The sequence below is a fragment of the Prunus dulcis genome, chromosome 8 (genome assembly GCF_902201215.1).
Source record: "Prunus dulcis chromosome 8, ALMONDv2, whole genome shotgun sequence".
Taxonomy (NCBI): Eukaryota; Viridiplantae; Streptophyta; class Magnoliopsida; order Rosales; family Rosaceae; genus Prunus; species Prunus dulcis.
Genome location: NC_047657.1, coordinates 3,394,711 through 3,421,090, shown reverse-complemented (window position 1 = coordinate 3,421,090; position 26,380 = coordinate 3,394,711). Strand labels below are relative to the sequence as shown.

Sequence of the window (26,380 nt, the reverse complement as noted above, 5' to 3'; positions counted from 1 at the left end):
AAGACGAAAGTCGCGTGCTTGATCTTTCTCTTCTGCCCCCTGGTGGTCAGCCTGGGCTCTTAGAGTAAGCTAGGATCGTGTTGATCCATATGGCTTTTTTCGTGGAGGCTCATTGTTAGTTGCGTCACAATCCTTGATTTGTTGAATAGCCCCCATTGAGATGAATTCCGTGCAATGGCCGTCTCTGACTAGATCTTCAAGGTACCTTTTTCAGGCGAAGCAGTCGTTTGTATAATGACCATACCCTTCATGGAATGTGAAGTATCTACTGGTATCCTTCTTGGTTAGGTTTCCCTTTAAAGGTGATGGTTTCTTCAACCAAGGCATGTCATTTACTTGAGCTAGGATCTGGTGTATCGGGATAGTGAACTTGGTGTACTTCTCTGTTGTTGGAGCACCTTCCTGAGGCTGTGATCTGCGCTTGCCGTTCTCTTTGCTTGCCTGCTTAGCTGCTTGATCAGCCTTCTTCGCGGCAATCTGGTCATCGTCCCATAGTGCGTAGCGCTCTGCTGTAGCAAAGACTTCTATCAATGTTTGGTGGGGAGAGATGGTCAGCTCGCGATATAGCTTACATTCAATTGGCAACTCCCTCTTGAAGGCGGAGGATGCAATTTGGTCATCACATCCTACAATGTTTGCCCTCTCTGCTTTGAACCTCTTGATGTAGTCTCGGAGGGATTCATCAGACTTCTTTTGCACGTTGAACAGATGGTCAGGGTTCTTCTTGATCGTCCGATAAGAAGTGTACTCTTTGGTGAAGACATAAGCAAGCTCTTTGAAGCTGCTGATCGACCCGGATGGCAGGGTGTGGAACCAGTCCTAAGCTGCTCCTCACAAAGTCATTGCAAAGACCTTGCACATTAGCGCGTCTTCAATTTTGTGTAGGATCATAAGGCTCTTGAAAAGCTTCAGAGGCTTTCAGGATCGGAATCCCCTTTGAAGCATGTGAAAAAGGGCGTTGAGAATCGTTTCGGGGGAGCTTGCTCGATTTCGGTGGTGAAAGGTGAGGAGTTTGCTTGGTCTACCTCCATGCGTAGTGCATCTTCAAAATTTCCTCCAATCTTTAAGTCTCGAAGTCGGTTATTCACAAGTTTCTCACCGTCTTCGGCACACATGGCTGGTCGGCCACGTTGATGACCTTTACGATTTGGGCGAGGCTGATTAACTTCCTCATTGGTTTGCAAGGGTCGACTTTCTCTGTTGCGCTGCCTAGGCAGCGTGTTGGTGGATTGCGTTTGCGAGGAATTTTCTGTAACTTGGCTACGAGAATTGGTTCTTCGAGAGAAAGTAGTAGAGCGCCTTTCTTCACTGTCCTCATTGTGCGGGTTATCAAGTTGACCTCTCCGGGGGCCTAGCCTTTCATAAATATTTCTCTGCTAGCGGGCGCGGATGCCAAGTTGTGTGCTTAACCTATCGTGCACATTGGTCCTTAAGTTCAATCTGGATGGGAGACTTCGTCTGCTCAGAGTGTGGCTTGCGGATGCTTGCGACATGTCAGTGAGCTTATTGCATTGTTGTGCATTTCCTTGTCTACTTTCTCTTGCTCAACCTGCTTGGTTCCCACCGAACTGCCTATCGGCGTGTTTGTTCATCCTTCTCTCTTCACCCTGTTGTCCAAGGTCAAGGTTTTGAGCCAAGTTTATTTGGTTGAGGAATTGCCTCATCAAATTGTTTTGGTCGTCCATTCTCTGAGTTAGTTGGTCAACTCTTAGATTAAGGTCTACTTGACTTCGTGGATCGGGAGGAAAGAAATGTGTGGAGCCCAATTGCACACGTGCTAGGGTTCCATTGGATGTGTAGGCGGGAGCATGAGTCGAGCGTGGAGGTAATGGAGGGAATGCTTGAAGTTGCTCTAAGATTGGGCCAAAGTCGGCGGTGGTAGTGAGCCCACCTTGATGTGAGGTTCCACCATGCTCGGCGGTGGTGCTACGAAGGTGGCTAGATTCGGCCACGGGGCCTTGACGCCGGTGCGGTGGTCCTAACTGCGAGTCCGGCGGGTGGCACGGTGGTTCCAATCACACGGGGCGGCTGCTGTTGTGCAACAACAAGGGTTTGTTGTGGGTTCATGGCGGCGAGAGATGGTTGAGCCACCATGTCGATCGCTAGATCGTGGGAGGAGTAGCTTTGGGCCGTCACGGATTGAGCCATCGCGGCGGTTTTGCTCCTCGTGCGCTTGCTTCCAACCATGGTTGTTTGGAAGGCTTCGGTGGATTGGAAAATAGGAGGAACGGATTCCTTGAGCATGCGTTGAGTATAACTCGTGCTCTCAATGAAAGCACCAAATGTTTGTGCAAATAATCTCACGGGAGAATATTCGCTTCTGGATCCTTCAACCTTCGATCTTCCTTCTCTCTCTTCCTCGATTCCTGTAAAAAAGACTGGAGTAAATAGACCACACCTGGGGGGTGTTGGCCAAAGGCCCTCCGATGCCTAAGTTAGTTCGAGTGTTTGTAGGAAAACAATAGCTAAGGAAAGGGTACAGAGTTGTATGTAGGGTGTAAACCGGGTGGCCGGAGCCATGTAGAGAAAATATGGAGAGTGGAGAGGGAGAAAGAGCTTCGGCTATTTTTCTCGGGTATAAGGAGTAAGTTTTTTGAAGTACCTTGTATGATGAATGAGGTCGTCTATTTATAGGAGCCTCGGGGCTAGGGTTTCGTAGGGATCGAGTCGGACTTGATAATATCCGAATTAATGATATTATCTCTTAAGAAGATAATATCTGAATTAAATGATATTATCTTCTCTTTATTAGGATAATATCTGAATTAATGATATTATCTCTTTAAATAAAGATTATATCATATTAATTAAGATATTTATCCCAATTAATTAATTTAAGAGATAATCTTCTTTTCAACGGGCCGTGCCCTGATTGGAGACGAAAATATATGCTCCCACAGACATCACAAATCAACGAGTATCCGTCATTGGATACTCATCATATCTTGCTCAGAAACTGTGCCAATAATCTATCTCACTGACCCCAATGCCCTTGAACTCATAGGCCATGCATGCAGGACTTGGGGTATATTCCAAGTCTCAAACCATGGTGTCCCATAGAAACTTGTGGAGGACATGGAATTTGCTTCTCGAACCCTTTTTACTCTACCACCATAACAAAAACTCAAAGCTGCTCGTGCCCCGGATGGCTTTTCCTGTTATGGTTTCCATCGGATAGCTGCCTTCTGCGCGAAAAGCTATTGTGGTTGGAGAGCTTCACAATTGCTGGCTCACCACTTGAACAATTTCGCCAACTTTGGCCCCAAGATAAATTCTTGTACTCGCACAACTCATTATATAAATGTGTATCCCTCACGTCAAGAGAAAGTCTAAACTATTCTATCTTCTCTGAGCAACTATCCTAACATACATCATCTATTACCATGCATTTTTGCTATTGTTTGATTCTCTCTCTCTCTCTCTCTCTCTCTCTCTCTCTCTCTCTCTCATCAGCAATATTACTGAAGAATATGAAATGGAGATGAGAAGGCAAGGCTCTAGGCTAATGTGGCTAATGCATGGCTCATTAGGCGTATCCAAGGAAGACATCAAATGGGCTGCTCCAAAACGTGAATTTGAATATGCATCTTGTTAATATTTGGATTCCAAAGGGAGCTAGAGATCTAGAGAGAGTGAGAGAGGTAGCTACGAGAAAACAGAATTTTGGAAATGTTCTCTGGTGCAATTTGGTGAACCGTTGCAGAGATCACACCTTTTGTATATTTCTCATTCTCTCATTACATCAGCCAATCAGTACCTTTGAATTATAAAGGCCAATGTGAATGTGACGCATGGCAGTACAAGGCCTAAGAACCGTTGGAAACTAACTGACTGCTTTACACCTTACACTTGGCATATGAGCTCAAGACAATTAACTAACATAATGCTTAATAAAGCTAAGAGTAAAAACTTACTAACTAACCAGAAATTAGCTAGTCAATTTACATTTCAACACTCCCTTCTAAAGTGTTAGCTGATTTCACACCAAGTAGACTTCTCAAATAACTGAATCTGTCCTTGGAGAGAGCCTTGGTAAAGATGTCAGCAATTTGTTCTTCACCTTTGCAGCAAACCAAATTAATCTCACCATTTTGAATTGCATCTCTGATAAAATGAAACTTCCTACGAATATGCTTACTTCTTTGGTGAAAAACTGGATTTTTAGACATGGCTATAGCTGAAGTGTTGTCACAAAACACAGTTGTTGCAGTAGTATGTTCTTCTCCAAAATCTTCAAGAACAAAATTGAGCCAAATGGCTTGTGTTGTAGCTTCTGCTGCACTCACATACTCTGCTTCTGCTGTTGAAAGGGCCACACTATGTTGTTTGACTGATGCCCACGAAAATGCACCACTTCCAAATGAAAATGCATATCCTGAGGTGCTTTTCATGTCTTCTTCAAATCCACTCCAGTCACTATCACAGTAACCAATCAATAGTGTAGATTTTCCAGCTACATACTCAATTCTATAGTCAATTGTTCCTTGTATGTACCTAGAACTCTTTTAGCAGCTTCATAGTGCTACTTAGAAGGACTGTGCATGAACCTTGCAAGTAGGCTAGCAGAAAACATAATGTCAGGCCTAGTTGCAGTTAAGTATAAGAGACTTCCAACAATTTTCCTGTACAAGCTTTCATCTACAGCTTCAGTTCCATCCTCCCTTTGTAATTTATCAGTGGCAACCAAAGGAGTGCTCACTGACTTGCAATCTTTGAGCCCAAATTTATCTAAAAGAGTGAGAGCATACTTCTTCTGGTGTATGAATATGCTTCCTTCAGTTTGTGTTAATCCCATGCTAAGGAAATGGTGGAGAAGGGCCTAAGTCTGACATTTCATACTTGCACATCATCTCAGCCTTCAATTCTTCCATCATTTCATCACTGCTTGCAGTATATATTACGTCATCTACATAGATTGACACAATTAGAGTTCCAACACCTTCTTTGGATCTCACATAAATAGTTGCTTCACTTGGATTTCTATGGAAACCACACTGAGTTAAGTAAGTGTCAATTTCGCTATACCAGGGCCTTAGAGCCTGTTTGAGTCCATAGAGAGCTTTTCTTAATCTATACACTTAATCTTCAGCTCCTTGAATCACAAAACCTTCAGGTTAATCTACATAGACTTCTTCTTCAAGAATGCCATCCAAGAAAGCTGATTTGACATCCAATTGACACAGTTTCTAGCCTTTCTGTGCAGCTAGTGCAATGAGAGTTCTAATAGTGTCTAGCCTTGCTACTGGAGCAAAGGTTTCATTGAAATCAATCCCTGGTTTCTGTGTGTAACCCTTGGCTACAAGTTGCCTTATGTTTTTGAATGGAGCCATCGAAGTTTAGCTTTGTTTTATATATCCACTTCACTCCCACAATTGGTTTGCTGCTTGGTCTGTCAACCAATTCCCAAGTGGAATTCTTCTCTATCATTGATATCTCTTCAGTCATAGCCTTGTTCCAAGCTTCATCTTTAGCTCCTTCATTGTAACTTTCAGGTTCGATAATACTCATTTTGCATTAAGCATAGACCTCACTTAAGTCCTTCCATTTCTGTGGAGTATGATTAAAAGTTTCTGAGATTGAAACTGATGAATCATGCATAGCTGACTCCATAGAGGTTTGCAGGTCATGAACCACTTGCGATCTCTGTGGAGATTGAACTGATTGAAGTGATTCAATAGAACATTAACCAATTTATGATATTCTCGGACTTTCTTCATCATCCCATGGAATAGTCACTTGTTCTGGTTCATTCAACTCCCAATTCCACATTGCTTTCTCATTAAAGATAACGCTCCTTGAGAGTTCAATCTTTTTAGTTTCTAAGTTAAAAACTCTATACCCTTTTTCACAAATCCTATATCCAAGAAATACTCCTTTCATTCCAGTTTCCTCTAGCTTGTGTCTTTTCTGAGAAGGAATATGGATATGGCACAATGAGCCAAATATTCTGAGGTGTTTAACACCTGGTTTTCCCCCACTAAACTTCTCGAATGGTGTTGTGTTGTCCAAAGCACTTGTTGGACTTCGATTCTGTAGGTAAATAGTTGTGTTCACAGCTTCTACCCAAAACTTCAATGGAATCTGCTTCTCCTGCATCATGGTTCTTGCCATTTCTAATACTATACGATTCTTTCTCTCTGCAACACCATTCTGTTGTGGAGAGTAAGCTACCGCCAGTTGTCTTTCTAAAACCAACTCTTCACAGAACTTTGAAAATTCCAGTGATGTATATTCTCCACCCCTATCACTTCTTAGCTTTTTAATTTGATAACCACTTTGCAACTCAACCATGCTTTTGAACCTTTTGAAAATGTTGAATGCTTGAGACTTGTGCTCTAAGAAAAACACCCAACACATTCTTGAGTGATCATCAATAAAGGTGAGAAAATATATGTTCCCTCCAAGAGTGGTAACCTACATTGGACCACATATATCTGAGTGAATCAATTCAAGTGGTTGAGTAGCTCGCCATGTCTTTTCTTTATCAAAAGAGCTCCTGTGACTTTTGCCTATAACACAACCAGAACAGACTTTCTCAGATCCTTGTAGTTTAGGTAAGCCCTGCACCATGTCTTTCTCTTGTAGATACATTAAGCTAGTGTAGTTTAGGTGTCCATATCTTCTGTGCCATAACCAGGATGATTCTTCTAGAGTTGCTTTATTTGCCATGGGAGGATTGACATATTTGAGATCTAAGGGAAAACATCTGTTCCCTTTCATTTGAACTCTTGCTATCAAATCTTTCATCTGCTTACCTTCATAAATGTCAACCTCATTATCAACAAACACCAACCAATGCCCATGTTCTATCATCTGTCCTACACTCAACAAATTCTCATCCAAACCAAGTACAACCATGACTTCTTTAATGTACCTAGTAACACCTTGCACATCTATAGCCAAAGTACCTTTGCCTATTGATTGTACTAAATCACCCGTACCCATCTTAACATTACAATTCACACTTCTATCTATATCAATAAGCAAAGAATCATGAGCAGTCATATGGTTACTACATGCACTGTCAACATACCAAACAGTCACATTTCTTCCAATAGTAGCAGAATGACAAGCATAAAACATAGTTGCAGGTTTTGTTACCTTACTAGCCAAATCTGCAAGGCTCTCAGTCTTATTTGATTGTTCATAGTCCTTAATAAGATGCCCAAAATGATTGCACCCATAGCACTTTGGCTTCTCTTTAAACCAGCATTCACCATAGTGAAGTGTATCACAATGCTTGCATTTTCCTTTAGTTTGATATTATTTTTCCCCTTATTCATGCTTTCCTCCTTGGTTGGCATTATTTTGAGATTTTGAATCCCATTTCTTACCCTTCGATTTCCAGTTCTTCTTTGATTTGTTATTACCAAAACTAGAATTTGACTGAGATCATTTTTGGTTTATGCTCATGCTGCTGAAGGCTTTCTCAGTGGTGCTTTCAGCATGTCTATCAAGCCGTTGAGCAAACTCCCTCAAGCAGCAAGCACTTCTTGTACCTCAACAGTCTCAATATCCTTCGTTTGTTCAATCACATAACAGACAGGATCAAACTCCTTAGTCAGGCTTTTAAGAAGTTTTTGAACTAACCTTCTTTTGGATAGATCTTCCCCATATCCTTTCATCTGATTCACAAGCTCAAGTGAGAAGGAGTTTAATGAGTTGTCTAATACTGTGCACCACTTGTGTCAGATGAGAGGAAGAAGTGTCAGTTGTTCACCAGAGGACTTCAGCCAACCATCCGTGACATTGTGATTGGATAACGTCTGACTAATTTTGGAGATATGGTGATGTCTGCCTCATTAATTGAAAGCAGTCAGATGATGGTTTGGGGACGAAGTGATTTCCACAGACGACAGTATGACATGGGTGGTCCCAGTTAGGGATCATCCAAGCAAGGTAGTTTCAGCTCTGGATCGTCCACTGGTCGTAGCTGTGGAGGTTTTTGAGCTGGAGTTAACTCCAGCAGAGGTTCCAACCAGAGAGTTCTGGACCCCGTTCCGGAGGTAGCACAACTGGAGGTTCCAGGGGACAGCTGCAGGTAGTTTTTAGTGGGAGGAATCACTCCCCGTGTGCTTTATGCGACAAATTCCATATTGGGCCTTATCAATAAGGCACTAGTGGGTGCTATCTTTGTGGTCAGTCATGGCATTTTCGGAGAGAGTGCCCGATGCTTCTACAGAATAGATAAATCTCTATTGGGCCAACCCATGGGACAAGTGCACAGAGTAGAGTATGAAGTACATCACAAATTGTGGGGGCTTGTCTAGTAGTGGGGCCTAGACCAGCGTGGCTAGCAGAGGTGGCAGTCAGCAAAGGGGACTTGGTGGACGTTCCAGAGCTACCTGTCTCAGCAGGAGGCACAGGCGTCACCTGATGTGATTGTATGTTTTTTTTATAACCAGTTTTTGGGATTCCTGCTAGAGTTTTAATTGACCCTTGGGCTACACATTCCTTTGTTGCGCATAGTTTTTCCCACAATAAGAATGTGAGACTCACGACCCTGCATGAGGAACTTGCTATTTCTGTACCCACGGGAGATGTTTTTACCGTTGGTGTAGTATACATGGGTAGCATGGTTTTGGTAGGGGATTTAATTTTGGAGGCAGATTTAATTCCTTTAGATATGGTGGATTCAGATGATATTCTGGGCATGGATTGGTTAGTTAAGCATCGTGCTTCGGTTGATTGTTTTCGAAAGGAGGTCGTACTCAGTAGTTCCAGAGGACCTGAAGTGACTTTTTGTGGTAAGCGTAGTGTTCTTCCATCTTGCTTTATATAAGCTATGATGGCGATACGGTTGCTCAGAAAAGGGTGTTCAGGATACTTAGCTCACATAATTGACACTCGGGATAATTGATTGAGGTTGGAGGATATTCCAGTGGTACGAGAATTCTCGGATGTGTTTCTTGAGGATCTTCCTAGATTACCTCCTTTTAGGGAGATCGAATTCACTATTGAGCTCGTTCCAGGAACGAACCCTATCTGTCAGGCACCGTATAGAATGGTGCCAGCTGCATTGAAGGAATTGAAGACACAGTTGCAGGAGCTGATAGACAAAGGTTTCATTCGATCCAATTTCTCACCTTGGGGTGCACCAGTTTTGTTTGTGAATAAAAATGATGGTACCATGAGGTTGTGCATTGATTACAAGCAATTGAACAAGGTCACTGTGCATAATAGATATTCGTTGCCTCGTATTGATGATTTATCTTATCAGTTGAGGGGTGCTAGAGTGTTTTCTAAGATTGATTGGAGGTCAGGCTATCATCAGTTGTGGATCAGAGAAGAGAATGTGCCTAAGACTGCTTTCTGGACAAGATATGGTCATTATGAATTCTTGGTAATGCCATTTAGGTTGACTAATGTGCCAGCTACGTTTATGGATCTCATAACAGAGTGTTCCGACAGTACTTGGATCGCTTTGTGATTGTGTTCATAGACTACATTCTGGTGTTTCCTAAAAGTCAAAAGGCGCATATAAAACACTTGGAAATTGTGCTAAAGACTTTAAGGAGAAGGCAGTTATATGCCAAGTTTAGTAAGTGTGAGTTCTAGTTGGACAGAGTGAGTTTCTTGGGGCACATGATTTCTACAGATGGTGTTTATGTGGACCCCCAAAAGGTAGAGGCAGTAGTGAATTGGCCACGACCAACTAATGTCACTGAGGTACGGAGTTTCCTTGGGTTAGCCAGGTACTATTGTCGCTTTGTGGAGGGTTTCTTTGCTATAGCGACACCTCTCACTCGTTTGACAAGAAAAGGAGTCAAGTTTGAATGGTTAGATGAGTGTGAAGAGAGCTTTAATGAACTTAAAACTAGGTTAACCACCGCTCTGGCATTGACACTTCCGAATGATAGTGGGAACTTTGTTATATACAGTGATGCATCTCGACAAGGACTAGGTTGTGTGCTGATGCAGCACGGTAAGGTAATCGCTTATGCTTCTAGGCAACTCAAGAAGCATGAGTTGAATTATCCTACTCATGATTTGGAACTTGTTGCTGTGGTGTTCGCTCTAAAGATTTGGCGACACTATCTCTACAGGGAAACGTGCCAGATTTTCACGGATCATAAAAGTTTGAAGTATCTGTTCACCCAGAAGGAACTGAATTTGAGGCAAATGAGGTGGTTAGAGTTGATTAAGGATTATGATTGCACTATTGAGCACTATCCTGAGAGAGCTAATGTGGTAGTTGATGCTCTCAGTAGAAAGTCATCTAGATCTGTAGCTATCTCCAAGGGAGATATCTTCCATTGTTGGTTGAGTTGAGAAAGTTAAGAGTTGGGCTCGGTATGGATGATCAGGGAGCGCTGTTGGCTACTCTCTATGTGAGACAAGTGTTAGTGGAACGAACAATTGAAGCCCAATTGCAGGATCCATTGATCTGTACTATTAGATTGGAGGTTGAGAATGGTACCAAAATAGGTTACTTAGTCAGAGATGATGGAACTTTAATGATGGGTACCAGATTGTATGTTCCTGATGATGGAGCATTAAAAAAGGAAATTCTTGAGGAGGCTCACTGTTCTGCTTTTGCGATGCATCGTAGCAGCACGAAAATGTACCGTACTCTAAAGGAACATTATTGGTGGCCTTTCATGAAGAAAGAAATTGCAAAGTATGCCAGTAAGTGCTTAATTTGTCAACAAGTCAAGGCAGAGCGGTAGAAACGATCGAGGTTATTGCAACCACTTCGAATTCTTGAGTGGAAGTGGGAGCACATACCATGGATTCGTATTCAAGCTTCCTCAGACACTAAACAAGCATGATGGAGTATAGGTTATTATGGATTGACTCATCAAGTTCGCTCATTTTCTACCGGTGAAAGAGACCTATACCTTGAATAAACTGGCTAAAATCTTCATAGAAGAAATTGTAAGATTGCATGGGGTGCCAATGTCCATTGTCTCGGACAGAGATCCTTAGTTTACGTCCCATTTTTGGACGAAGTTGCATGAAGCTTTTGGAACTCAATTACGGTTTAGTACTGTATTTCATCCCCAGACTGATAGAAAATTAGAAAGGACGATTCCGACCTTGGAAGACATGTTGGGGACTTGTGCATTGCAGTTTAGGGGTGATTGGGATGAGAAACTACCACTCATAGAGTTTGCATATAATAACAGTTATCAAGCAAGTATTAGGATGTCACCATTTGATGCTTTGTACGGAAGACAATGTAGGACTCCATTGTATTGGGATGAAGTGGGTGAGCATAGGTTGGAAGTATCTGAAGATGTTGAACGGACAAAGAAGCAAGTTGAACTGATTAGAGAAAGACTTAAGACAGCCCAAGACCGATAGAAGAGTTATGCTGATAATAGAAGAAAAGATCTTCAGTTTGAGGTTGGTGATTGGGTATTTCTAAATAAAGCATGATGAATAATATTAATTTGAACCTGAACTTCGGAGTTTTGAGCATAACTAGTCTTGCCAACCCCTTTGTTCATGTGCAGTATTTGCATCACTTGCATCTCTATCTATTTGTCTGTCTCATACAAAATCTTGGACTAATTGGGCTCTATATATATAGACCCCAGTCCGCCGTTCATTGCCAGTCATTCTTTGGAGATATATAAATGGAATCGTGCAACACAACCACACATTATAGTAGCTACGTACTATGTTCTATCATGCATGGGCAAGATCAGATGCATATATCCCAGTCTAACATAGGCCAAAATAAAACAAACAAACTTTCCTGCATCTCTTTTCACTTCAAATCACAAAAGAGTGAAAGGTATGTTTTTTAGTTCTTCAAATCATCCTTTGTTATTTATGATTCTTAGAAGCATAGCTCTTTGAAAATGTACAAGGATTCATAATTATAAGAGTGTTGCTTTCACTTCAGGAAGATGCAAATGAAGCTACTTATATAATCTTTAGTTTAGGTGAACAAGAACATGTAATTTTAACCTGAAGCGGCATTCTTATACTCAATCAAGTTCTCAGAGACGAAGGGCGATCTTCAATGACACAAAATCGTCTTCTTCTTTTTTCGGAAACTGCATTGCAAACAATAGAAACTGCAATGCAGAAAACAGAAACTACAATGCAAAAAACGGAAACTACATTGTAGAAAACGAAAACTGCAATGGAGAAAACATAAACATGAATAGGTGGTCTTCAGTCTGATTCCCCTTCTCCCAAAATGGCTTGAATAAAATAAAAATATATTATTTTGTTTAACTCTAGAACTGAGCATTTTTGCCTAGATCAGCATTGCAGTTTCCGCTTCTGCATTGCAGTTTCCATTTTAGTACTTTCATTGTGGTTTTCCATTTTGGTTCCTCACTTATTAATTAATATATTTATTTTCCCCCATACTCTGGAGTGTAGTTTTTGTTTCTATGAAATTAGTATTTTTTTAATTAATTTTTTTTTTTTGCATTTGTTTTTGTTTATATAAATATTGTGTAATTGAATAAATATCACAAAAACAAATTTGGTGTAGTGGTTTGTGAGTGAGCCCACCTCCTTTGAGGGTCAACGTTTGAGTCCCTTCAATGACATAATACCCTTTTTTTTTTTTAAAGGTGAATAAAGGGCAACAAAGTTAGCAGGTGGCGAGTGGCGGTTGGCAGGGGATTGCCGGAGGTGGACATGTGGCATAGTGTACTTGCTTTAGAAGGAGTGGCATTGTGTCATTTTGATATATTTTTTAAATTATATTATTGTAAAATTAGGTACAACTTTTTGGTTTTTGACCTTCTGCTAATTAGATGAAATTGTATTCCTATCTTATAAATTAGTAATCTATATTGTGTTTTAAAACTAAAGCATCCAAAAAAAAAAGATGAGGATCAAGAAGATATATTTGTTGGAGCTTAAAACTATGATACCATGTAAATAATAGTATTGGAATGATGTTTTTGTATTTACTCGATGATCAATGCAATGAGTAGTACATGACTTATATACAGAGTTGATGATGCTAACTAGAGTAAGTAGATATGTGATTGAATACAAAATCAATTAGAGTTAATATACAAAGTCAACATAAAGATAAATTAGGAAGGGAAGCCTTTGATTGATTCTGAGGAGTTGACGAAGGAGCTACTGGAAGAGCCTTATTTGGCAGTGGCAAGATTGTTAGAGATGAGGCATTGATTTGCATTGACTGTGGTGGTTCACTTATAAGTTCGTATTTTTCTTTGTTAAGTGTCATTTTTTTTTTTTTGGCAAAGGTGATTAGACCAATTTGCCATGGCAACAAGTCTGTCTCTGTTAGTATGAAAATGCTATTGTCATTTCCTATACTCTAGCATAGGTTCACTACTACATTTTACACTTTGCGCGACGAAGAGAATTTCGTCGCGCAAAATACATTGTAGTCGCACAAATTTCAGCGCGACAGAACCTTCGTCGCGCAGAATCCGTCGCGCAAAGATCGTGAAGAAAGACTTTGCGCGACGAAGACATTTCATTGGTCACACAAAGTGACTTTGCGCGACGAAAACATATTAGTCGCGCAAAGCGACTTGGATTGGTCGCGCAAAGTGACTTTGCGCGACGAAAAATATTGGTAGCGCAAAGCTGTGCGCGACCAAATACATTGGTCGCACAAATGTTTGCGCGACGAAATATATTGGTCGCGCAAAACTTTGAGCGACGAAAAACATTGATCGCGCAAAGTCTAAAAAAAATTAAAAATTCCCGCGTCCAATTTTTGAAACCTGCCCAAATTTTTTGAGTTTTGCGCGACGAATACTAACGTCGCGCAAATATTTGTGCGACAAAATATTTTTTGTTTTAAATTTTTTTAATTTAAAATAAACTAATTTAATAGTTTGCGCTACGAAATATTTTGTCGCGCAAGGTTTTTGACTTTTTGTTTTATTATTTCTTTAATATGAATTTATTTATATGAATTTTTTCAAATTTTTTACTTTTTAAATTTAATTTAATTGTATGATTTCTTTTTAAAATTACTTTAATTTAAATTGATATTAATTTTTACTTTTTAAATTTAATTTAATTGTATGATTTTTTTAATTACTTTAATTGAAATTGACATATTCAAAATAAAATTACATATGAAAAATAGTGATTAAATTATCCAATAAATATATATATATATATATAATATTCAAAATGTACACATAAATTAACAAAGTACAATAATAAAATCCTAATACAAGCGTATTGTGGTGGTAGTGGCGGAGGATATGTTTTGATAGCTTCCTAATCCTCAACTTTAGCCGTCAAAGTCTCGATGATTCCCTACAAAAAAAATAAATATGGTCAAATAACCACACAAAAAAAAAAAAAGGCATAATCTCCCCTAAAATTGTTATACCACAAATCCAACCCAAACTCCAATCCCTCCCCTTTACTCAACCCCAAAACCAACACAAACTCAAAATTAACTCCAAAAACACATATTAATGAAAAAAATTTAAAATTTGGAGAGAATATACCTTTTGGCAAGATTGAGAGTGAATGAGAATGAGAGGGAGAAGTGAGTGTGAGAGAATTAGAGAAGATAGTGATAGAGAGATGAGAGAGTGAGTGAGAGAGATGAGAGAGTGAGTGAGAGAGAGTGAGAGATAGTGAAGAGAGAGATGAGAGATTAAGTGAGAGGAGTGAGTGAGAGAAATGGTGGGATTTGGGGAGAGGGAAAGAGAAAGGAGAGGTAAGAGTAGAGAAAGGCATTGAGAAAATGGTGGAGTTATTTTGGTTTTAAAAACCGTATCACTTTGCGCGACGAAAAATATTGTTGGTCGCGCAGAGGCTTTCGCGACGAAAAATATTGGAATATTAATCGCGCAACCTTTTGCGCGACGAAACATATTGGTCGCGCAAAGTCTAAAAAAATTATTTAAAAAAATAAAAATCCCCGCGTCCCATTTTTGGTACCCGCCAAAATTTTTAAATTTTTGCGCGACGAATAGAGGAATATTGGTCGCGCAAAGTCAAAAAAATTATTTAAAAAAAAAATCCCCGCGTCCCATTTTTGGTACCCGCCAAAATTTTTAAATTTTTGCGCGACGAATATAGTATTATTGGCCGCGCAAAGTCTAAAAAAATTATTTTACAAAAATAAAAATCCCCGCATCCCATTTTTGGTACCCGCCAAAATTTTTAAACTTTTGCGCGACGAAAAATACGTATTGGTCGCGCAAAGTCTAAAAAAATTATTTAAAAAAATAAAAATCCCCGCGCCCCATTTTTGGTACCCGCCAAAATTTTTAAATTTTTGCTCGACGAAAAATACATACTGGTCGCGCAAAGTCTAAAAAAATTCCCGCGTCCGATTTTTGGTACCCGCCCAAATTTTTGTGAGACCAAAAAAATATATTGGTCGCGCAAAGTTTTGAGCGACAAAAAATATTAGTCGCGCAAAGTTTTGAGGACAAAAAATATTGGTCGCGCAAAGTCTAAATTTTTTATATTTTTTATAAAAATCCCGCGTCCGATTTTTGGTACCCGTCCAAATTTTTAGAGTTTTGGGCGACAAACTGTTGGTTGCGCAAACTTTTGAGAGACGAAAAATTGGTTCGTAACACAATATTTATAAAAATAATTGTTATGAATAATAAAATTAAAATTATTTTATTTTACAATTTAAAATATAAATAAGGTTAAAGCTGCTTAATAAATATATATACTATTCAATTTCTTAAGTGTTATACGTACAAAATAAATAAATTTAAAGCTACTTAATAAATAAATATATATACACACACACCATTCAACGATCCAACCGTCAGACTTATTTGTATATACTTCAAGATCGTATACCCCAAAAATCGTAAAAAACAAACATTCAGAGATCTAGTAACGGGACAAAACTTTTCGATGGTTATAAATGAAAAATTACGATTTAACGGTTATTTTAACTCCGATTTTGATGATTTTTTTTTTACAGCTACACTCCTTGACCATATATGAATACAATGACTGAATTTGATCTTCAATTTAAAATATTTACACTAGTGGATACCACAAAATCTTATGTTATATCTAACGAACTTATAAATAACCTCTTAATTGTTAGTGAATATATTGTTTTGATGGCATATGCATTCACCAAAACTAGTTTCAACGATCCAACCGTCAAACTTGTTTGTTTATACTTCGAGATCATATACGCCAAAAATAGGAAAAAATAAACATTCAGAGATCAAGTAATGGGACAAAACTTTTCGACGGTTCTAATGAAAAATCACGATTTAACGGTTATTTTAACTCCGATTTTGATGATTTTTTACAGCTACACTCCTTTACCCTATATGAATACAATGACTGAATTTGATCTTCAATTTAAAATATTTACACTAATGGATACCACAAAATCTTATGTTATATTTAACGAAAGTATAAATAAACTCTTAATTGTTAGTGAATATATTGTTTTGATGGCATATGCATTCACCAAAACTAGTTTCAACGATCCAACCGTCAAACTTGTTTGTGTCATATACGCCAAAAATCGGAAAAATAAACATTCAGATATCAAGTAATGGGACAAAACTTTTCGACGGTTATAATGAAAAATCACGATTTAACGGTTATTTTAACTCCGATTTTGATGATTTTTTACAGCTACCCTCCTTGACCCTATATGAATACAATGAACTAATTCGATCGTCAATTTAAAATATATATTTCTAACAAAAACCCAATCTGAACAACAATAATATATTTTTCTAACAAAAATCCAATCCGATCTAAAATAATAAATTTAAAGCTACTTAATAAATATATATATATTGTTTAATTTCTTAAGTGTTATATGCATGCAAAATAAAAAACAAAAATAAATTAGTTTAGGCGACGAAAGATTACATCATGCAAAGATTTTAAAAAATATATATATTTTATTTTTATAAGGACTTTGCGCGACGAAGCTATTGTTTCATCGCTCAAAGTCACTTTGAGCGACGATGTATTGTTGTCGCGCAAAAGAGTGTCGCGCAAAGTTACTTTGCGCGACGAAACAATAACTTCGTCGCGCAAAATTTGGTCGCGCAATACTTTGAGCGACGATGTATTGTCGTCGCGCAAAAGTTCGTCGGACAAAGTCACTTTGAGCGACGATGTATTGTTGTCGCGCAAAAGTGTGTCGCGCAAAGTTACTTTGCGCGACGAATGTTTTTTCGTCGTGCAAAATTTGGTCGCTCAAGACTTTGAGCGACGATGTATTGTCGTCGCGCAAAAGTTTGTCGCGCGAAGTGACTTTGAGCTAAGAATTGTTTTTCGTCGCGCAAAGTGACTTTGTGCAACGAATAGTTTTTCGTCGCGCAAAATTTGGTCGCGCAAGGGGTTTTTTTTACTAGTGACTGTATTTTGTTCTCCTAATACCATAAGGGCGTTAGCTCAAGAGATCAATTTCATTTATGGCTCCCCTTTAACAGACAACCTAGGAAAATACTTGGGAATGCATATCTTGCACTCTAGGGTAACTCGATCCACTTACAGCAGTTTGCTTAGTAAGATTCACTGCAGGCTTGCCAATTGGAAAAGTAAGTTTCTTTCTTCAGCTGGCAGTGCCACTCTAATCCATGCTGTCACATCTGTTATTCCCATTTATTCTATGCAAAATTACCTATTAGTATTTGTGATGATTTGGATAGGTTAAATAGAAATTTCTTCTGGGGAGGAAGTGATAGAACGAAGAAAGTCCACCTCTATCAATGGAATCTACTATGTAGACCTAAAAACAAAGGTAGTTTGGGTTTCAAGAAAGCTAGGGACACGAATCAGGCTTTGTTGGCTAAAATCAGTTGGAGGATGCACAACAAAGATAATGGCGCAGTATTAATGACACGATCAAATTCACGAATTGGTGCAGAAGGCAATGTCAAATAATATAACCTCCCCTATCTGCTTACCTTGCCCAATCGTCTCGTGAGTCTTGAGATCCTGAAAAGAGCAATGTGTAGGATAGAAAGTAGCAGAAGCATTAAGTGTATCAGTAATTGACCAACAGATAACAAGTTACAATGGATATTGGGAATTAGGAACACAATAGAAGCACAAATGCACGGCAGATGCACGAAGACGGGAATGACATGAACATAGTAGAGACATGAACACTACAACACAACACACAAACCTAGGAGGGCACACACGGCATAGGTAGAAAAAAAAATTGGGGCTAGAACACAAGTGGGCACAACACACAGGTTACCAGAAAGTCGGCTCTGATGCCAAGTCAAATAATATGGGTAGAATATTTTTAGATATATTTCATTCTCCAAAATGAGCTATTTATAATATAAGGTTGTAACCCTAGTAGGGTTATACAAGGAAATAAGATAAATCCCTAATTACACAATATATGTACAATCCTAATTACACAATATATATACAAAAAGGAAAGAAATAGAATTCTAATAGACTAGGAAATAAATCTCCTAATTAAGCTAGGATCTCTAACAACTAATAGAAAGAATATTAATGAGCAATGGTATTAACGAAGGCATGGTCCCGGCGAGCGATTCAGCGATTGAGAAGGTTCTAAAGAGGGTTAGAGTGGGTGATGGGGACGAGGAGGAGGAAGAGGGGCGTCGAGAGAGAAAAAGAAGGCAAATTTGTGCAAGTGAAAGTGATAGTTGCACTGTTTGCATGGAAGAGTTTAATGAAGGATCAGAAATCGCTTGCATGCCTTGCTCACATTTGTTTCATGAAACGTGCATAGTGACATGGCTCAAACAAAGCCACTATTGTCCTGTTTGCCGATTTGAAGTGTCTACTGATGGATGATATATTCTTGATGTTCCTTTAAATTTCATCATTCTAATAAGAGATCTTGTTGGATAAAAGTTACTGTAATTGAATTACATATTATATATCTAAGAAAAGAATTTATTTTATGATTTAATTTCTTTGACTGTTCATGCATATTAATTTGTTAATTTTTTGTTTCCCTGTTGGCTTGTTTATTTCTGTTATTTATTTTTAATAATGTACACTTTTCTCAATTAATCCATTAGATCATTGATCAAATTGCACCTTTGTGGAAGGGGATTGTAGCTCGAGTGGTTAAGAGCATTTATTATTACACCGAGGTCCTAGGTTCAACTTCCCCTTCCTCCAATATCGATTATTGTATAAATAAATAATAATAATTGCACCTTTTGCAAACTGAAGTACACAAAGTGTAGCATTTAAAAATTGGTAAGTTGATTAATTTAGGGGTCTTTTTTTTTTCGAATTAAGTACTCAGAAATACGATGTTATAGTATGAGTAACATTCAGTTAATTAGGAGATCCTCTTGTTTAACCTAACATTCAGTTTCTTGTTTTGGTTTATTTGGCTCCTGTTTGTGGTGTTGTGATGGTGGTTTGTTTCTTTGGCAGATCCCCTTGGTTGTTTCTCCTATCCGCTCAGATGTGGGGTTGATGACGACAGTTGTGGTTTCTGTTTGCTGGTTTTGGTGTGGACCATTTTTGGGCTTTCGTCTTTGTTGTGCCTTGCCTTGTTTTGGGCTTTGTATTCGATTTCTCTCCATGAATGAAATTTCAAAAAATAATTGCAATTGTTTCGTTTTCTTCGTCCAACATGAAGACAACGTTGAACACGCGATTTTCAAGCATTAACGTGTGAAGCAATACAACGCAGGATAGCTCCATCCCATTTCCGTAAAGAGATGGCTTATTTCTGTTTCCACTCCGTTGCAAGTGGCTGGTCCCCATCTACGCTACACCCGGACACGTGTTTACAGTTCATTTGCCAATTCATCATACAAGCAATGAAACCTTGGATCTTCTGAAATAACCATTCAATGTGGCCCACTGAAACATAACTGATTGAGGCTGCCGCCCAAGTGCAGCAGGTACAAAACTTTATCTTGTTTTAAATTATCAAGGACTTATTTAGAACTGCTTTTTATTAGCAAAAGCCGAAATATAAGTGCTTTTAAAGAAGCACCTACTAGAGAAATACTTTTATTATCCATAGGCATTTTAAAATTTTGGTATCGAATTCACGTTGGCAACACCAAGTTAAAGATTGAATGCCAGTAGATCAAATAAAGAGGACTATAAATTATCATTCTAAAATGAGAACCACATCATTTGGACCTGGAATTATTAGAAACAGTATGAGGTGAGAAAAGTAAAAAAAAAATTTAAAAATTAGCAAAACGCTTGGTACAAGACCTTGACAGCGTGCAAGTCTCAAGTAATGTTTTGTCGTGTTTTTGGTCGGTTGATTGATATTTAGCAAAAGGATATAAAACACAAGCTTAAAAGTTCGTTTTTTTCCTTGGTTATTAAAGGAAGAAGAAGCGTGTAATCAACTGCCAAACTCTCTCTCTCTCTCTCTCTCTCTCTAGATTTTGCAAGCATCTCCTGAGTACTTGGAGCAGACTGAGCATTCCACAAAGCATCGCAACTCTAATGACACTTCGCTGCTCACTTTAGAGGTAACCCAGAACAATAAAGAAATCAGTTTTTCTATATTTCTTCTTTTGCCATAAATCTGTGTGTTTCTTTTAGAGTTGTGCAGCAAAGCTACTGGTTGCTAATTTTGTTTAATTTTTTTTCTCAAGTTAACTGAAGTTCAGGATTGGTAATTGATATTAAGTTCTGTTCATATCAATTTGGAAGCGTGAGTTGAAAGTTACATACAACATGTGATTTGAAAATTATTCTTTTTCATTTACTCAATTCGCCTCGTGCAATAAAGGGTAAAGTGAAATTGTTGCTGAATCATTGTTTTGATTGATCATTGCAGAATTCAGTTTGTGGGTATGGAAGTACTCTCATACAGTTCTGCACCATGCTGTGATGCTGTTAATTTAAGGTGGAAATTGATTGTGAAAAGCACAAGTTCACATCAATTCAGTCTCCCAGGTTTTAGAAAAAACCGAGTTTTCAGTGCTAAATTTGATGTCAGAAGGAAGTTTTTGAGCTATTACAATTTAGATCAGGCTTTCTTGAAGCAACTAAATCACCAAGGAGGTTTTAGGTCATTAAACACCAGTGAAAACTTCAAACATGTTGGTCAAATTTTATCAAATGGAAGCTCTGATGGCTATGTAATTGGAGGGGAAGAGGATGCAAGTATTTCAGAAACAGGGGAACCAGTAACTAAAGTTTTGATTCCTGGTCTACCAGATGAATCCAAAGGCAAATCGGGTGCCACAGTAAGTAGTTGCTTTTGGGAATGGAAGCCCAAATTCAATGTGCATTATGAGAAAGCTGGATGTGAAAACGTAGGCTCCCCTCCAGTGCTGCTTCTGCCTGGTTTTGGGGTTGGTTCCTTTCACTATGAGAAGCAACTAAAGGATTTGGGGCTTGATTTTAGAGTATGGGCAATTGATTTCCTCGGGCAGGGTAGGTCTTTGCCATTTGAAGACCCTGCCCCTCGTAATGAGGAAGAAGGTGTGTCGGAGACGAAAGATGTGTTGTGGGGTTTTGGAGAGAAATCTGAACCATGGGCAAGCGAGCTCGTCTACTCTATTGATTTATGGCAAGATCAAGTTCGTTACTTCATAGAAGAGGTACACTATAGCACTTAACTTTTTTCCTTGTTCCATTATCTGATGAAAGCACAGAGAATCATGTTTTATATGTTCATTTGGTGGATACTGATATTCTACTCGGGTTACCTCTGCCTACCTCCATGACTTGATCTATGTGTTTCCTCTCTTCACTTTGCATTGTTGTTGTGCTAATTTGAGCAAAATACATGGTTCATTTGGTATGAGATCGCTATGACTTCTACTTTGTTTTTCAGTGATATGCTGCCAAAATAACACCTTGCAGTTATGGCAGATCTCATAGATTTCTAGATCCTGTTGAATTTCTTATGATGGCTCGTGTTGTCATAATATTCTTCCTAAAAGTTAATATGTTCTTGAATCTCTGGGCAAGAAACTATCGAGTATGTCCCTTAGATTCCAATGTCGCTTTCATATAGTTTTAGCCATGCTGCCCCTCCTTTTCCCACAATTTGTATTATCATGGATAATCAGCATTTAGATAGAAATTTAAATCATTCATGCATTTTACTCCAGTCATTTTGACTCCTTATATCGTTTTCCTTCTTTTTGCATCACAGAAATCAGCATTCTGACAAATGCTTCATGCACTGATATACTTTCTTGGTCGAAAGCTCTTATGAAACAAATAATATTCTTTCTTAGTGTATATATTCTGATTTTATCATATGAAATGATGAGTTTTGGATTTACCTCAATGCTTTATGGCAAGCGAAGAAGTTACTACAAGTAATTAGATGGCAGGTCTGCATATTGGGATAAGTCGAGAAGGGACTTAAACCAGTGTTTACTTTGTTTTTCTGCAAGAAAATGTGATTTTGATAGAGGTTGAAGCATGGCTATGAGATGCAAGTTGCAATAGTTGTCTTATTGTCCATTCTTATGCTGGTTCTAGTGTTTGACAGAAGTATAATATTGTTATTGTAATTTGTTAACATGTTTCTATGTGATCTTAAGTCCCATTAGTATGTGTCTATTCACCCGTTTAGTAATATACCTAAAGTTGGATTTAGAGATTAAAGATGTATGGAATACTGTTAAGCACTAACAAGAAATATTGAGTTTTATACACGATTTCTACACTATTTGTAACATGAATTGTTCTCAGGCATTGCTTATTGTTGTTGCATTTTGTTTCTTGCATGAAGATTGTTATCAAGGGGCACTGTTTGCAAGGAAACAACATGTAATTTTAGTTTATTTCTTTATGATGAGTAGCTTTATCCGTCACATCCTTGACACTAATGAGCACTATAAATGCAACCATCTTTCCATGCAGGTGATCGGTGAACCTGTCTATATTGCAGGGAACTCACTAGGAGGATTTGTTGCTTTATATTTTGCCGCATGTAACCCTCATTTGGTGAAAGGTGTCACATTGTTAAATGCAACTCCTTTCTGGGGATTTCTACCTAATCCCACAAGATCTCCAAGATTATCAAAAATATTCCCATCGGCAGGATCCTTTCCTTTACCTCCCACTGTGAGAAAGCTCACAGAAATAGTGTAAGCATTGTCCTTATGGATATATTTTACGTTTCTGATTGTAATTTAGTAATGTAGTTAGGAGCTTTGGATATGGCTGCTGCAATTTCTCTTTCCATTTTTACCGCTGATTGAGTAAAAACTGTTTGAGTTTGTTTCATTGCTTTCAGTTGGCAGAAAATAAGTGATCCTAAGAGTATAGCGGAGGTACTTAAACAAGTTTATGCAGATCATTCAACAAATGTCGACAAAGTATTTTCTCGTATACTTGAGACATCAGAGCATCCAGCTGCTGCTGCATCTTTTGCCTCAATTATGTTGGCTCCTCAAGGACAACTATCATTTAGGGATGCTTTATCCAGGTAGGAAATATTAAGGGATTATATTCATGAAGACAATTTTGTATCTGCCTTCCTTTTTCTGGTCCAAGTTAATTGAGAAGCTCCAGTGCAACTTTTGTTGTAGATGTCACATGAACAATGTACCAATTTGTCTTATGTATGGAAAAGAAGACCCCTGGGTGAAACCTTTATGGGGCCTTCAGGTGAAGCAGCAGGTGCCTGAAGCTCCATATTATGAGATCAGTCCAGCTGGCCACTGTCCTCATGATGAAGTTCCTGAGGTAAGCACCCTTTCACTAATTAGCACAGAACCCGTTGAATAGTCGGTATTGCAAGAATACTTAGCCTAACTAGTAGCCTAACTAGTAGTTTCTTATATATTTTCTAATTTGGATATTTATAGCTGTTCAAAATTTACGAAAAGAAATAAAAGAACTAGACCTTATTGCTTGTTTTGATCTACAGTTCAGCCATTTTATATCGATTGTTCAGTTCATCAGGATGGAAGTTAGTTGCATACATTCAACTTTTTCCAGTTCAGTCATTTGACATTGTTCGTTTTGTCGAAAAATCAATGTGAACGAATATCAGGGTTCCAAATGCTCCAAAGGAAAAAAGTTTTAAATTGAGTTGACCAATGGAATGATAATTTAATTTCCTTTTTAGTCGTCTCTTCTTCACTCAACGTTGAGGAAGAAAACATCACAACGGTTTTATAAGAACTGTCTTGTCTTTTAACAATTTTGTAGTAGTGAACACGGAGTAAACATATTTTGTTCTTCTAACTTTTGAAGAAAAGAGAAGCTGCAATCATGATATAGCTCGAGTGGGCGGCCTAATGTTTGAGTTCTTATTTTCTGTTTAAATCAAATATATGAACACGAATGGCTGTGCAGAAATAATTGCAGTTATGTTTTTGGGTGAGACAGAAAGGTCTGTTCTTTCCTTCTGAAGTTCTAGGAAAAGCAGGAACAGACAAGAAATGGAATGTACTTAGGTTCCTGTTGTATATAGCAAGTTTCTATTAGGTTTCTGATTTCCTGCGTGCTCTTTGTTATTTGAAGACTAACAATCATTTTCATACAGGTTGTGAATTACTTATTACGTGGGTGGATTAAAAACCTGGAGACTCGGGGCTTAGTAGCATTGCCTTTGCTGGATGCCCCAGAAGGTATGCAGAACAACATTGCCAGGGACTTGGAGTTTGTCAGAGACGGAGCGAAAAAGGTAGTAAACGTACGATTCTTCGCATCCAAGGTCTCGGTTTGGGATTTTATCAGTTCTTATATCATATCTCGCCTTAGGAAATTAGAGCTCAAATCATGAAAATGTACTGAAGAAGCCTTTCTTCAAAGATAATGTAGATATTGAAGTTTCATGTAAAATACAATTGACTACAAACATATTCAACCCATCCACTTAACAGATCCTAACATCATATTTATAAATTGTAAACTTTGGGCAATTAGTGATAATTTGACTAAATTTTTTCCTTACCAAATTGAAATTTTATGTAAAACCTAATGACAAAAAAAGTATTTAACCATTTTGTAAAAGGAACAAATGGAATTCCTTTCACTATTAACTGAAAGAGAATTACCATTTAAGAAAAATTAGGTTTTAGACATAATTAACTTTATTAATTAGTTTGTAAGATATTGGATATTTTGGTTTTAGTTTTAATACCTAGGAAAAAACTACTATTTTGGATTAGCCCAAAGAGAGGCCCAGATTCGTTGGGCCAGATAAAAAATAACAACTGATAAGACAATTTTACCCTTCTGGTACAATTCTACAATGGCACATGAAGTAATTTTAGGGTTGTTGGATGTCCTTTTGGTAAAATTAGGTGGCTTTGGTTTTATATTAATTAAGCAAAATTAATTATCTTTCTTCCAAATTAGTTAAGTTTTTTATGGGTTAAAACTAAAGAGCCCTAAAATTTAATTGATGTTATACACATAAATATACATGTACAACCATATTTTATATTTTGCCTTTTTTGAGCTCTTGGGAAAGATCAGCCTATTATCCCTGAAGTAACTTCTATCCGTCGAGCGACGGCCTTTCTACTCGGTTGTTCTATCGTTGATCAGAGATTTCTTTATGAACAATACGAATCGGAGTTTGAAGAAGGGGGAAAAAAAATGACCGAGTGCAGTTCTCAATAATTTAATACAAAATATTAATTTTTTTAATGGCGCAATGTCTTATTACATTAAACTATACACACAAAGCTACAAGATGTCGCATCTTTCAAAATAAAAATATTCTAAAATTTAATTTTATATATACATCAAGTATGGCTCTTTTGTGGAACGAATTGGTAGAGGGAAAAATGAAGAATGGCTTCTGATTTTGTTATAAAATATATATTATTACTACTAAGACAAACTTTAATCATAGTTCTAATTCAAAACCAGAGCCGGTCCTGGGTTTTCTAAGGCCCAGGGCAAATTTTCTCAAGTGTGCCCCTTTATACAAATTAAACAAAAATAAAAAATAAAAAATATCAACTAATTAATTTTATTTAAATTATAAGAATTTACAAAAGATAAGGAAGAACACTTTGGGGCCTCATTAAAACCTTGTTTAGGGAAAACCCAATGGGACAAAACCCCAAACGAAGGAAAAAGAGGACCCCGGATTGTAAACATTGCATCAAAAAACGAAAACTACATATTTGAGTCTACATGCTTCCTCCCGAATCTCCATAAGCATTTCTTGATTTGATCAATCTTCTTTTCATCCTCTACAATTAATCGAAGCAAAGAATCATCACATGTACCTACAAAATAAAAATAGCAATGAAATCTAAACCACAAAACATCATTTAAAATGTCTTCTTGTTGCACTTTTAGATGCAAAATCATCAATTATACTATCATATTTAATGTTTTCTAACATATCCTTTTCAATGCATAATATCGCTAATCCATTTAGCCTATCTTGAGTCATGGTGGTCCGCAAATAAGATTTCAATAATTTTAATTTAGAAAAACTTCTTTCAGCAGATGCCACAGTCACAGGTAGAGTCAATAATACCCTATAAGCAACCATTACATTAGGAAACATATCCACACTCTTTACAAACTC

The 26,380-nt window shown here is 37.9% G+C and overlaps 3 protein-coding genes across 3 annotated transcripts; 2 read left to right on the top strand and 1 right to left on the bottom strand.

Annotated features, from left to right (window-relative positions):
• Positions 1–210: 210 nt before the first annotated feature.
• Positions 211–2,148, bottom strand: LOC117636996. The gene is made up of 2 exons (XM_034371724.1): positions 1,984–2,148; positions 211–819 (listed from the first exon to the last, which is right to left on the bottom strand). The coding sequence occupies exons 1-2, from the start codon at positions 2,146–2,148 to the stop codon at positions 211–213; spliced, it is 774 nt and encodes a 257-aa protein (XP_034227615.1).
• An 8,147-nt stretch (positions 2,149–10,295) lies between these two features.
• LOC117636993 lies at positions 10,296–11,307 on the top strand. The gene is made up of 2 exons (XM_034371719.1): positions 10,296–10,629; positions 10,964–11,307. Exons 1-2 carry the CDS (start codon positions 10,296–10,298, stop codon positions 11,305–11,307), a joined length of 678 nt encoding a protein of 225 aa, XP_034227610.1.
• Positions 11,308–20,247: 8,940 nt separating this feature from the next.
• On the top strand, positions 20,248–24,747 carry LOC117638207 (pheophytinase, chloroplastic-like). The gene is made up of 6 exons (XM_034373338.1): positions 20,248–20,378; positions 20,690–21,458; positions 22,738–22,964; positions 23,114–23,305; positions 23,409–23,565; positions 24,371–24,747. Exons 2-6 carry the CDS (start codon positions 20,706–20,708, stop codon positions 24,608–24,610), a joined length of 1,569 nt encoding a protein of 522 aa, XP_034229229.1. The 5' UTR covers positions 20,248–20,378; positions 20,690–20,705; the 3' UTR covers positions 24,611–24,747.
• The last annotated feature ends 1,633 nt before the right edge of the window (positions 24,748–26,380 follow it).

Bases quoted from the DNA above. Each gene is read 5' to 3' on its own strand.
- LOC117636993 (XM_034371719.1), top strand. From the start codon at position 10,296: ATGGATGATCAGGGAGCGCTGTTGGCTACTCTCTATGTGAGACAAGTG. The intron at 10,630-10,963 runs GTAAGTGCTTAA...AGTTGCATGAAG, and splicing joins AGAAATTGCAAAGTATGCCA to CTTTTGGAACTCAATTACGG.
- LOC117636996 (XM_034371724.1), bottom strand. From the start codon at position 2,148: ATGGCTCAATCCGTGACGGCCCAAAGCTACTCCTCCCACGATCTAGCG. The intron at 820-1,983 runs GTTAGGACCACC...GGAGCAGCTTAG, and splicing joins TGCCACCCGCCGGACTCGCA to GACTGGTTCCACACCCTGCC.
- LOC117638207 (XM_034373338.1), top strand. From the start codon at position 20,706: ATGGAAGTACTCTCATACAGTTCTGCACCATGCTGTGATGCTGTTAAT. The intron at 21,459-22,737 runs GTACACTATAGC...CTTTCCATGCAG, and splicing joins TTCGTTACTTCATAGAAGAG to GTGATCGGTGAACCTGTCTA. The intron at 23,306-23,408 runs GTAGGAAATATT...CTTTTGTTGTAG, and splicing joins TTTAGGGATGCTTTATCCAG to ATGTCACATGAACAATGTAC.